We start from the raw sequence: 14445 nt of genomic DNA on the forward strand, positions 1-14445 counted from the left end.
ATGCATCATGCAGTAGCTATATACACCTGTAATTCTATTGTACACTTTACAGATTATTATACGTACAATAATCGGATCGGTATAATTGGTGTCGGCCCTTTTAGGTACAGATTAATCAGATATCGGTGCGACAGAAAAATCCTTATCAGTACGCCTCTAACTACTCCAGCTTGTTTCAGTACTTTTTATTAATGTGCTATGGTCCCTAAAAATTCCATATTTTTTGTGTACTTGTATAATACAGTAAATTAAATGAATATTTTTAATTATATAGGAATGGAGAGTTTCATCTTGGCCAATAGGTTACCCAGTTGGCTGTAATTCCTCTTCCCTTCGTTGCTACTGGCAAAGTAAGCTATGGTGGTCTAGCTGAGCAAAAAGAAATAGACACACATGGGTTAGGATCAGCTATATACACTATAGTAGCCATTGGATAGTGTACAAGCTAGGTGTAGTTTTTGTTTGTAAACACCATTCACTTGCTATTAGACAAATTACAGCTACATAAGTTATAACAATAATCATCATGATGTTCGACTATTAGCTAAATTATATGTTAACAATGGCTATACTGTTGTAGTTTGATGGAGGTTTGTGTCACCATATAGCCCCTTTTTCTGGTGATGCATTTGTATTGCAGTTGCTGCATTGCATTTGCATTACATTCACGTTCTCTAAGAGGAGCATTTTCATTGCGTTTTTTAAAATGCTAAGTAAATGCTAAAGGATTTTTTTTACTGCTAATGTAGTTATCAGTGAATTGTACATAGCAAAAAAGAACTACAGCTTGATAATTTGAAGTCTCCTCCACGGTATACCCGTATAGTAAAAAACTTTGACGGTAAAAAACTTTGGCGAATTTGGCGAATAAGGTTCGATTCGCCAAAGTTTTTTACCGCCATTTTTTTTTTTTCAGTTATCACATGATCACAATCGAGTGGCCACGTTGACGGATTGTGATGAAGTCTATCCTTCAATATTTCAAACCGCTACCAAAAGAGAAGACAGAAGATATTGCTCTACCTGCTCCACATGGACCGTTAAGCAGCAAAGTTCCACCGGGAGCAATCGAAGTGGCCATGAAAGGGTATCGTCTAAGCTACAACCTCCGCTGTCAACGAAATCCTCCAGTGATGCTGATTCCAGCAGGGTAACTACATAAAAGTGAGTGATGCCCAAAGATTTGCTATCGCAAAGCGAGTGGCACAGTTTAGAACAACCGCTTCGATGAGATATTTTGCCAGCAAATACCCTGATCAATTTGCGTCTTTGAAAGAACCTACTGTTAGGAGGTGGAAGAATAAATATAAGGCAGACTTGGCAAATAATGAATCTGTTGGCACTGTGAATGACGATTCTGAACAGGAAGAATCACGAGAACTCTGTCTGAAAAAGACTGGACGACCACTCAAGCTGGGTGAAGAACTCGATAAACAGGTCAGGGAGTATGTTGGGGTTCTAAGAGCTAAGGGCCTTGTTATCAACACTGCTGTTGTTATAGCTAGTGCTGAGGGTATACTCATGCACAAAGATGCCAACTTATTACAACAAATCGCTTTGACAGAAGGATAGGCAAAGTATCTGTTACAGCGAATGGGGTTTGTGAGGAGGAAGGCTACAACAAAAGCTAAAATCTCTGTTGAGGACTTTGAAGAAATCAAGAGAGACTACGTTTTAGACATGGAGGTAGTGGTATCAATGGATGAAATTCCTAAGGAGCTTATAATTAATTTTGATCAAACTGGAATACATTATGTTCCAGTTTCAGATTGGACGATGGCTGAAGAAGGGGCAAAACGGGTTGAATTGGTAGGCAAAGACGACAAAAGACAGCTAACTGCTGTTTTTGCCGGTTCCATGAGTGGAGAGTTTTTGCCACCTCAATTAGTTTATCAAGGGAAAACAACACGTTGCCTTCCACATTATGACTTTCCGTCGGATTGGCACATAACATTTTCTGCTAATCATTGGTCAAATGAGGACACGATGAAAGAGTACATTACTCTACCATACATCCATAAGAAGAGGGAAGAATTAAAGCTTGCTAGTGATTATCCAGCATTGCTTACCTTTGATAATTTCAAAGCCCAGTGTACTCATGCAATCCTCACTCTCCTCGATCAAAATAACATTAATGTTGTATTGGTTCCAGCAAACTGCACCAATAGGTTGCAACCACTAGATTTGAGTGTGAACAAATCAGTGAAATCTCACTTACGAAACGAGTTTCTGACCTGGTATGCCAAGAAAGTATGTACACAGTTGCAAGGAGAGTCGAAACACGAACCTGTTGATTTAAAACTTAGCACAGTCAAGCCATTGGGAGCTGGGTGGATGAAATCTTGCTATGACTACATTAAAAGCAAACCTGACATCATTATAAATGGCTTCAGGGAAGCTGGAATTCTACTTTAACTCAACCAGTATTTGATTTTAATGATAATGCAATAAATTATTTAATGAATCATAACATACACTATAGCAAAGTATGAGAAGTAGTGGGGTATATATCCACATTATTTAATTGCATGCCCTGAAAATGGAGTCATTTGTTTTGCAGCAAAACAGCGGACTAGGTGCATTCTCATTGCTGACTGTTTATACTTTTGCTTGCTTGGGTGTAATCCAAAAGCCAAGGCTGTAGCATTAGCAATAGAGAACAGCCCACAATCCATCCCTCCTTTCTACTTTTGACAACGTCCCATTGTTATGGGGAGCTTTGGAAAATTTGCTGTAGCAAAGAGTTTGTGAATTATTCCAGTTGTTTCTTGATCACAGTGATTGAACAACGTATCAAAAACCTTCACTTCACCTAACTTGCAGTTTATAGTCGAAGCTGTAACCCAGTGATGCCTTGCTTGACAGTGAACAATTTGGATGCAGTTAGTGAGGAAACCATTTGGAAAAAGCTGATTTCTTTCTTGAAAAAGTGTAGACTGAAGTCCACTCACTTTTGGATATTGAGCTTTTAGCAACTCCTGTGAAAGATTGATCTCAAGATCAGAGAGTTCTTGGCCCATTATTATGTCTTCTTCACAAAAGTTTTTTGGCTTCTTTTTTGGTGGTGACTGATCAACCTGATCTTGAGTGCTGCATTGAGCAGTTAAATCCACCATTGATACAGACCCATCTATAGATTCCATAGCAACTGGCGGTGCAGTTGACTCAGCACTGGCATTAGCAAGAAAGTCCAAATTAACTAAATCATCCACACAATCTGCATTTTTTATGCCCAACTTTACATTGATGGTTTCCTGTGTCTTTGCCCATTCCTTTTGGTCATCTATAATGTAGGTTAAAATACAAGGAATTTCTAATCCTCCTTGCTCAAGGTCAGCTGAATAACGTCGGTGCCCATTTACCCTACACTGAATCGTGCCACCACGCCTTATAAAGATTGAGCTCACTTTAGAAATCTTCCTAGGAACGTGTCCCACAGTCGACAGTACTCCAGAAATATATTTCTTGATGGCAACGGCATGTGTATCGTGACTATTTCCAGGTTCTCGTTCGCATAAAAGTTCATCGTATGCGGTTGGATTCGGCCATATACTTTGGTACTCATGATAACCTCTGCTGCTAGAGTCCACTGAAAAACGAAACGACGATCTTGGCATCGCAGGAGACTACAGCAAACTACACGCTTTCACTAGCACGTGGTTCCGGTTTGACCAAACCAGTTTACGAGAGTCCATGTGCCTTGTCGTACGCCATTACGTAATTTCACAAAAGCCACCCAATCGTCAATGTTTTTTCCGTCAATTTTCAAACTGTGGGCATTTGCCAAACTTTTTTACCGTCAAAGTTTTTTACTATACGGTAGTAGGCATGTTCAGCTTATGAAGACATCGATAGAGGAAAGGAGTAACAAAGTGTGGTTATCAACCTACAGAAACAAGAAGCCAGGTAAGGTGAATACCTGTACATACCTACAGGTGCATAATTACAGCGTTATATCAACTTGATAGGCTTTGACTTAGAATCGAGAAGGGTCTAGTCCACCTGTAGCCAGTGTTTTAGTGCCATCATATATGGCATAATACACACTCATGGTATATTGTGTACCATGTAGGCACAAGTGCATGGCAAACAAAACATGGCTGCATGGTGGTATGTCATATGTGGGGCCACATGTGGAAATGTGCTGAGGTTAGTGAAAAGGGATGTCTTAAGCAAAGCGAAGTTGAACAGTAAAGATATCAATCCATAGCCGAGTTACAGATGCTTGGCTGGAGGAATCAATCAGGCAGTCAGTCAGCAGAAAATTAAAAGAAACTTGTTGGAAGGGTTTGGGGTGACTCTGAATACATTTATGGGGTTGGTTAGCTGTTACGAAGGAAAAGTGAGGCTGGTTTTTAGGTAATATTCTTTACAACTTCCATGATCCCTACTATACAGTACTAAGATACATGTGGGTGTGTATTACAGTATGTTATGTAATTTCATTTTTAGGTGTTTGATGATTTGCAATTGGAAGCATATGACTTGAATGTGGACAACCTTGATGTTCATGCTGTAAGAACTGTTGACACTTGTGTTGTGAAGTTATTTATGTAGTTGACAAACTACTGGTAAATAAAACAGCAGGAAAGAAAGGCTGTGATTAAAATGGCACAGGACAAAGTGTCAAAGGCAGTACTATTTGAGAATAAATGATTGCAATAGTTCCATAATAGTAGAGTGGCTAAGCAAAAATATGGTTACTTTTTGATAAAAGCGCCAAACTTGTTACAACATACTATTTCATATTAGTATGGTACCATTAAAATCACCAATTGTATCACACTCAAAGAAACTGAAAAGTAAAATCGATAGAAAATGTATTGTTGAAGCCATAGAAGTGCAGTGAGTTGGCTCGGTTGTAAATATACTGAACTTTGCATCCTAATTAGATTGCCATGTTAAAAAACAAGGAGTATCACAGTGTATGAAGCCATAGATGTGCAATATATTACTTCTATTGGATTGTACCTGTACCTTTAACCCTTAAACGCACATAATCCAGAAAACTGGATTTAAACTTAATAAATACGCATGCCTTTCACAAAGCGCTGTACCTTCAAAGTGTCCATCCTATGGCTATACAATTTACGTCATTCTACTTGTGATGTAGCAAGGATTAAAATGATACCTACGGTGGTACCCTAACGCTAAATGGTGAGGCCAAAACTAACCGTGAAAATAACTTTACAGTAAGGAAACATGCAAACCCTTTACATACCTTAATATAACTCGATGGTAGTTGATCCTATCGCCTTGCAACAGCTTCCATTCAATTTGTCGTTAAATTTTGTATCAGGCCATATATGACTCACGTAAGTAAACCCACAATCAAAATTAAACACATGGCAAGAATTTAGAAACATGGAGACGTGACTCGTCGCTGTTCACCACTTCATAACAAGTAAGCCACTGTAGTTACAGTGTTCATTTAACCTTCTCCAAGTAGCCCAGTAAACACACTTTTAATCTATGTGTATTTGTAGGCCGTAAGAATTAAGTTACCCCACCTAGTGTCACCATGCATGCCCATACTGTGTAAACATGCATTTCCGAAAAGTTATCTGCGGGTTTAAGGGTTAACTTTTAACACTGAAATATTGGTTCCATTAGAATTGTTTAAATACAGGTTATTTCACCACATTTTGAAAGAATTTCTGATTATACCTGTAAATTTGAGATACATTCATACTATTTAAGCGAAAACAAAGATTTTGAATGTACTTGTATGGTATCCTGACCAGCTAGAAATGGGCTTATATCCTAGTTTAAAAGTTTCAAAACATGCCTTAAGGCAATGATTTTGATGTGGCACCGTATCTCAAATGATTTAGTATACCTTCCTCAACTTCCACAGAAAATTTGGTACTTTTATCACAAAGTGAACGATTTCATCAAAATTTGTTGCTTGGCCGCTCTACTATAAAGAAGGACTGCGTAAATTATAAAATATTGTACTAACCATGTGGCTGGCTTGAGGGGTGTTATTGCCACTTCGTTTTTGTGCATAAGTATTTGTAGTTTTTAAGGCACTTACTTGTACGTACATACAGGATCACTGTACTTATCATCATCTATGCCCTAATAGCAAATGCCACAAACTTCCACCACCAACCAACTTTCAGACACTATAAGTTTATTAATGTACATGTGCATATAGTGAGCTGCAGGCACTGGTTGCCTACAGACCTTACCCCTTTAAGATTGCAAAATTTCAGGATTACACATTTCTGTTTATAAAGATTTTTGCAAAGTGGTCAAAAAGAAGCAAAGGAAGATGAAGAAAAACCAAAACTTAGGTTGCTTGTGTCTCAGAATTGGCTGAAATTATTTCCTACAAAGTTGGTATGTCGACTTCCCTTCCAGGCAGGCAAGTCTGTAAAATTCCTTTTATTTATGTAAAGGATCAAAGAACTGTGAATGGGTGAAAATCACATTTTCCGTCTTCCTGTGAATATACCGCACCAGCTTTCTTAGGCTGCCTGTGTGTCTTGATTAAGCACTCTCCTACAGTGTGTGTTTCAAAATTTCTATTCTCCCTTGTTTTCAACTTATTTAATGAATTTAGTAATAATTTAATGTTTATTACAAAATTTCGATTTCATAATGTACTAAAGTCTGTAATTATTAATGTACAGTACAGTATGTGTGTCAGTCTATATCACCATAACATGTTGTGACATAATATATATATATATATATATATATATATATATATATATATATATATATATATATATATATATATATGTATATATATATGTAGTTAATACATGTTTATGTGTACACTGTTGTAAAGTATGTTTCTCATTTTGTAGGATAGAAACACATTTCATCGATTTGACAAGTTTAATTTGAAATATAATCCAATTGGTATGTACTGTACTGTCTAGAGTACATGTGAATGTACTGTATGTACGTATATTGATACAGTATGTACACTGTATGTTTTGTTATTATTAAATTGATATGTTCACATGTTGCTATGGATGACCTTGATGACATTTGTGACCGTCTCAGCAAAAACCCGACTTGTTCGCACAATTAAAAAAATTTTTTTTATACACTCAGCATTATTAGCAGTGTCCAAGGAATGGATCGCCAACGTTTCAGCCTTCTGTGGTGTGTAGTTTTGAAATTATAGTACTAGACAGTAGGAAGAGTAAGATAATTGATTTGTACAGCAACTATACTGAAAATAAACTACAGGCGCTTACATTTGCAGTTATAACTTCCGTTTGGATTAGTCTTACAATGTTGCAATTTGGCTTAAAATGTTCACCATGGATCAGCACATCAGCCAAGGTATAGTGTTAGCCCTGTCATATGGATATGAAAGCAGTTTGGTAGAAGAAACGATTGTTTATGTTTACTGCATCGTAAACAAATGCACGTGACATGCATACCATTGAAAGATTTTCTAATTCTCCATGAGCAGGCGAATAAGATGGTGTATAGTTTTAATCGATTTGAGTCTTCCTTCTTTGAGTACTGGCCCGATAAAAATTTGCGTATTTTTCTTTGTAGTATGCATAATTTTACGATTTTTTTTAAAATTTTGTTTTTCTCAATACGCATGCTTGTGCGAACAAGTCGGGTTTTTGCTGAGACGGTCACATTTTATACTAGTGATATATGGTTCAGTTGGTTTTAATACAGTTGTCTAATTTTTGTAGGTAATAGTACAATGAGGGAGATATTTATGAAAACAGACAACTACATCCGTGGACAGTTCTTTGCATATCTTATCAAAGTTAGTATGTGTATGTAAGTACAGCATGTATGCTACCGCTCATGCGCAATGTTGTCTCGCGAGAGTGAGCAATCAAAAACTCACTAATTAAAGGGCGTGGCACCTGCTTTGCTTGTGTGTATTTATCTCGTTTCATTTGGGATGAATAATCATGAGTAAAGCATGTGCCACGCCCTTTAAGTAGCATGTTTTTAAAACAGCTTGCACTGTCATAAGATGACATTGCGTTTGAGCGGTACAGTACATGAGTATGTTTATATGTATACATATGTACATACAGTATGTGTTCACTGAGAATAAGTAGAAGTTTATGGAAGAAATTTTATAAGGTAGTCATTACATACTCAACTATGTAGCTAGGAACTTTATTTGATGTGCACATTTAACCCCTACTTTAGTCACCCTACTTATGTACAAGTTGAGCTGGATCCTGAAAAACGGCTACATGTAAAACTGAAAAGTTGATTATTCTCAAGAGAATTAACATTTTGTGTCGACAACAGACATGTGTAGTTTGGCTCCATTACAAGTTCAGGAGAAGGTTGTAATAGACAGTACACTTTATGGTTTCCCCATAGGAAATGTATGGTGAAAATTTAGTAAATATTATGTCGGACATTTCAATCAAAAGATTTTGAAATATTTTTAGTGGGGTCAAGCAGTGCTATAAATGAGCCAAATTTCAAGATTATGTGTAATTGCATTCATGAGTTATTGAATGTTTTTGAGGATCCAGCTCAACGCATGCATAAAAGTTAAAGTACAGTGACAAGAAGCACTTTGAGTCACACACTCAGAAAGCTTATTTACTGTATCTGCTTATCCAACAATGCCAACTAGTTGTGAAGTTTTGAGATGATGGTTGCTATTATTAGGCACACAAATACACACCTTTGTGATCTCTGCTATACAGTATTCTAAAGAGGGAAGAGCTTTATACCATTTTAATACTATTGGAGTTGGCTGTAATATTTCGTCTGTACTTTATGGAAGGTAAGTTAACAGTAGATAATAATTTTCAGGGTAAAAATGTTGCAAATGTGTGAAAATTGTGTTACTCTATTTGATTTGAGCCTACCACTTTATCATACTGTATCACAGGAAGTGATGTCAGACCTGGAGGAAAGCAAGTATCAGAATGCTGAGTTGAGGATTTCCATATATGGAAGGTCAATGGATGAATGGGACAAGTTGGCAGAATGGGCAGTTGATAATGAACTGTATTGTGAGAATGTGCGATGGTTGATCCAAGTGCCACGGCTATAGTAAGTGAATAACTAGACCCAAACTGGCTCAAATGTAAAACAATAGGATCTTTTGTGATACTATAGTTGCAAAATCGATGATGGTGACTGTAAAATGGCAGCTACGTATGATGTTAACACCCATAATATCTATGACATATGTACATATTTTTAAATAGCATTTCTTCATACTTGTTTCACAAGATTATTGATCTGCGTGATGCACATATGAAAGTATCATACAGTACAATAGTACTGTATAGTAGAGACCACAAAGGTTTGGGCATGGACATGAAAAACATCACCCAAAAACCAGCCTCATTTTTCCCTTATGACAATGAGGCAGTATTGGTTAAGTAAAACTAAACCCAAACAAACTTTCAGATCGACCCAAAACGCTTTCAACAAATTGCTATGGAATTAATAAAAAATTATTAAATGGAATTTTCTACTAACTAATTAACTGACTGACTGTAACTGATGCTTTCAGACAAGTGTAACTTGATAATGGCTAAGGCTACTGGCCTGATTTTTTCACTGTTCGGTGTCGCGTTAGCTGGACATGTGCCTTTTGGCACACTACAGTACATACAATGCATTCTTCATGGACTTACCAGTGTCCTCCTTTGTGTCCCTTTCATCTTTGCTGACAGCAAAAAGTGTGATTTGGCAGTAGTTCCCTTCATAACAAAAATTGTCCGTATTTTTCATAGTGCCTACTTTGATTGCAGCGGTGCTTTTTGAACAGTTCTTGATTCGTAATGCTATGTAATGGGTTGAACATAACTGACAACAAAGCATAATAGATACTTCACTTTTCAGATGATAATTGATAGCTGGGGCACATGGTGCCATTTATTTCTTTTGATACGGTATGTATGGGTTCACCAGTCATAATTTTTTTTATTTTACAAAAAAAAGTTAACAAACAAGTACACAAAAAAAATTGGTAGAGTAGGGACCATAGCTTAGGGACCATAGCACATCGATAAGAAGTACTGAAACAAGCTGGAGTAGTGCACAATATTACATCACGGTAAAACAATAAGAAGTGCTACTGTGCATTTCCATTATGGTACGTATCTTGAGCACAGTAGGGATATAACACTTCTTATTGTTTTATCTTCATTATTGGTTTGTTGTGATTTAATATCATGCACTACTCCAACTAGTTTCAGTACTTTTTTATCGATGTGCTATGCTCCCTATTCTAATTGAAAATTTCATTTTTTTGTGTACTTGTATCTTAATTTGAACAGCAGAAACAGTTAAATTTTAAGTTCAAACAAAATGTTAAAAGCTGACCTGACATTAATTGTGAAGTGTTCAGCACTGCTGCTTATAGATGCATGGTCTCTGTTGTCAGCTACAATACAGAGCGGTATATTCATATCTGTACAAAAACAGCCAAGCTGTGAAAAAGGGTGCGGCCCTCAAAAAGTATGAGTGAAAAGAGATGTGAAATCAAAGGTGGCGGCCAAGAAATGACTGTGATGGTAGGATAAAAGTTTTAATAATGACAGTTCAGGTGAATCGGTGTTGCCTTCAAATTCACCTGAATTGTCATTTCTTGGCCACCACCTTTGCTTTCACATATCTTTAGTGTAATCCATTGTTATACAGTGTACAGTTGAACACATCTATCTTATTTAGAAAGCCCATCTGTCTATAAAATATACCCCCAGTGAGTATTGTACAGTATATACGTAGTAGTTCACTACAGTCACTTATTAATGGAAAAGGTTTTGTTTATATGTGACTGGCTTAGGTAATTTCCACTGTACTGTATTACATGCTGTGTATTTGTGTAACTAAACCCACAGTGATATTTATCGCTCAAAGAATCTACTGAATAATTTTAATGAGTTTCTGGTCAACTTGTTCATGCCACTATATGAAGTCTCCATTAATCCCGAGTCTCATCCAAAACTGCACAAGTTTCTACAACAGGTCAGGGCAAGATACATACATTATATATTAAGTACTATCAAAGTAACACATGGATTTTGTATGCTTCATTGGTACTTAATGAAAAAGTACTCTATTTGCTTTCCTTTTCTTCTATTGTATGTATTGTTTATCCATGTTATATAACACTACTAAGAGATACAGTATCTACAGCAAGTGTATTTAACAGTAGTGGCAATTATATTCCCATACCTCATATATGTAATGGTCCTTTATGGTACTTAAAAAGAAATCTTGAAATGGTGCAAACTACGTATGTGAGTTTTTGTTAAGACGGTAACATTTCAGTATAAAACATTCCTCCAGATGATAACAAAACCAGCAGTTGAACTTCAGCTTTTGATTAGCTGTAACCATTACCTCCATAAGCAAGTGGGACTTGGCTATAATATAGTGACCACCCTTCGTGGTTTGTAGTGACCTATGTATGGAATGCTTCTCTGCACCAAAGAGAACAAAGAGATGTTTTTAAGTCTATTCACATAGTGATTTAATTTGCCATACATTAGTCTCAATAGTAGGAGTGCAATTAATCCCAAATCCCATGGCCTTGTTTCTGTAATTGCACTGTAAAGTAGCCAATAAAATAGAAGCATTTTAAGTGCAACAAGAAAGTGATATAATGAATAGCCAATCAAAGAAGCTGACAATAGACGCCTTTTAAGTGCAACATGTGTAGACATTTTCAGTAGCCAATCAGAATTGCTGACACGTGAAGCCTTTTAAGTGCAACAACAAATGATGTGATACAAAGAAGGGTGATGCACTCACCTGGTAGAAGTTAATGGCCACATAGAACTGGATAGATGTGTACTACAAACCACGAAGAGTGGTCACTATGTGATTAGTAGGTAATCACACGCATTTTCGTGCAATTATGGAATGATTGTACTCATAACAGCCAAAATTGCACTCAAATGTGTGTGATTACCTATACTAAGCAAATGGGACCGTTTCTCAGTATGCTAAACTTCACCGTTTCAAATAATTTCCAAATGGCTTAGATCACACAGGGATTGCATGCTAATGTGTTTGGGATTATATGAAGAAGATGACGTTGAACATATCAGTAGTGTTAGACCTGGTTTCCCAGGTGCACTCTACCACATTACGCCTGAGTCTTCCTGGATAGAAACTCCACCATATCATAAACCAGACTCTGCAGAAAGGTCAGGTGACAGCACTATCACCTGGCTCAAGTAATAGGGAAGCTCCATGTGGTATCCCAAGCATCCTCCCAGCTTTCATTTTATCGGTCCATACAGGGGGATCTATACAGAAGGTATCAAGCAATACTACAATGCATCCCTCACCCTGTCTTCTCCAGCCAGGGAAGAGCTACTATGGTGGCAGGAGAGGCTCGCCCAATGGAATGGCAAAGCCCTGGTTTGCCAAAGTGGTGATAAGGTCAGATGCATTGGGGAGCAGTTTGCAGCAACTCCAAGGACCCTGGAGTTGGGAGGAGCAGGAAATGCACTTGGAGCTGATAGCAGCAACCTTAGCAGTGCAATTTTTCTTGAAGGATCAAGTGGGAATATTGGTCTGCTACAGCTCAACAATCAGACGGCTGTAGCATATGATCTTCTTAAATACCTCGGGATGAAGACTCCAGTCTGTCTGGTCTGTCCAAATCCTGGATTCTCATAGTTGGTGATCCTGGGATATGTTCTGCAGCAAGGACAATGTTCTTGGATAGAGCCCACATCCACAGATCCTTCTCAAGTTTTGTCAACCATGGGGAGAATGTCCCCCTAGATTGTTGATAAATAATTTGTCATTTACTTGAATATTTTAGTGTTTTTTGTTGCAATGGTTAAGTGGACAATAATCATGATAATGGCTCAATGATTGTATGGCAGAAATTTCAATACCGCTGGTCCCTTGTGTTTATCTCCTCCTGTATTAAGAGATAAGGGCTCATCACCTCCTGTCATCCTCATGGGTGAAACTCTTTAATCGTCTGTCTTGGAAGCCACATATTCTACTCTGGGGTGGTGATGCTACTCTAATCACTTAAGTGTTGATATATGAATGGTCACTGTAGTGAGAATTACACTCAGTTATTGTTTGATGTACATATCACTTTGTTTCATTGAAAAGTGTACCCTTTAGCATGGGAGTTGAAAGGTACAGCTTGAAGTTAACTATCATTATTTCTAGTATATATAACGATGTTTAATACAACATATCAATGTATTGGAATATCACGATACTCTGGCTGTATCTCAATACTGATACGATGTATATGTATCAATATTTTGATTGCACAATCACAGAAATGTGAATGTGTGGTTTTTGTACAATTCAGTAGTGTGGCTTGGTTGTCAGGGCAACCCAAAGAAATTATGGGACCCAGGGCAAAGAGATAAAGAGGGGCCCCATGGGCAAGGAGGGTTCAACTCTGAATCATAACTTCAGCCTAACTGTATATCAAAATGGGACAAAATGCCCCCCCATGGGCGGCCCTGTTGGTTATTTACTACTTTCGTAGACTTTAAGGGCCTGTAAAACCCATGAACCATGTCTTATTTTCAATGTTTTTATTGTTATGTATTGGTGGTTGAAAGGAATGTTTTAACATACCACATAATTGTAACCGGCACACGCAGGCTTTACACTGTTTTACAAATAAAGATATTCCTGACTATTGGAGATAAGCACAACTCTGTGAAATTTTTACTGGATAATCATTGATACATTTGCAAGATTCTAGCACAGGGATTTAAAAAACAGTTATGTATCAGGAAGTTATGCGGCTCCAAAGTTGATGTTGAAGGGTGAAGTGGCACTAATCACTTTATTTCTCAACAGAGAAGCAACAGAGAGAAATCCCTGTGCTAAAGTGTTGATAAACCACTGGAGAAGCTTCACAGTGAACAGGGTGTTTGTGCACTATGCAGTTATCAGGGAATAAAAAAAATTTGTGGCTTCATTTTGACTGATTGTGGCGCGTTAACAAAGAAGGCCACAGCTTTGTGCATTGGATTTTATCAAAGACAGTTGAGAGAATCTTCATAACTACCGATAAGCTTTGTTAACACATCCCTATGGCTGTATAAGCACCATAAAGCACAGTGTTTGTGTGGCTTCATGAATGCGCTAGCATCCACAGTCCTGTCAGGATTCGTTGTCATATATCAGGGTTGTCACCTTCCTTCAGTAGAGGATTCCTAGAGTAGTTTATCACATAAAAGAGGTTAATACAATATCACAAATAGCATATACCACCTGTGAAGTGTGGTGTGTCTTTGCTACCAGTCTTCCAAATGTCTTTCATAGATTAGCCATCAGTGTATTTCAGTAGATATAATACCTACTGTAGACAACTCAACTTAAATACAGAATAACACAATGTCACAAGATATACATACCATCTGAAGAGTCAGTCTCCTGGCTCCCGGCTGTGTTCCTTTAGTGAAGTAGCAAACACTTCTCTGTATGGTCCACTGGGTCTATTCTCACTAACTACACTATCACACA

The 14445-nt window shown here is 37.5% G+C and overlaps 1 protein-coding gene across 2 annotated transcripts in view; it reads left to right on the forward strand.

Annotated features, from left to right (window-relative positions):
* LOC136256193 (AMP deaminase 2-like) overlaps positions 1–14445 on the forward strand; it is a 201193-nt gene that overhangs the window by 166853 nt on the left and 19895 nt on the right. For both annotated transcript variants that reach the window (XM_066049141.1, XM_066049144.1), the window contains exons 12-16: positions 4453–4515; positions 6819–6873; positions 7677–7753; positions 8855–9018; positions 10821–10947. In XM_066049141.1, the coding sequence (XP_065905213.1) occupies positions 4453–4515; positions 6819–6873; positions 7677–7753; positions 8855–9018; positions 10821–10947 (486 nt within the window). The remainder of the gene's footprint in view (positions 1–4452; positions 4516–6818; positions 6874–7676; positions 7754–8854; positions 9019–10820; positions 10948–14445) is intronic.

Source organism: Dysidea avara, chromosome 1 (genome assembly GCF_963678975.1).
Source record: "Dysidea avara chromosome 1, odDysAvar1.4, whole genome shotgun sequence".
Lineage (NCBI taxonomy): Eukaryota > Metazoa > Porifera > Demospongiae > Dictyoceratida > Dysideidae > Dysidea > Dysidea avara.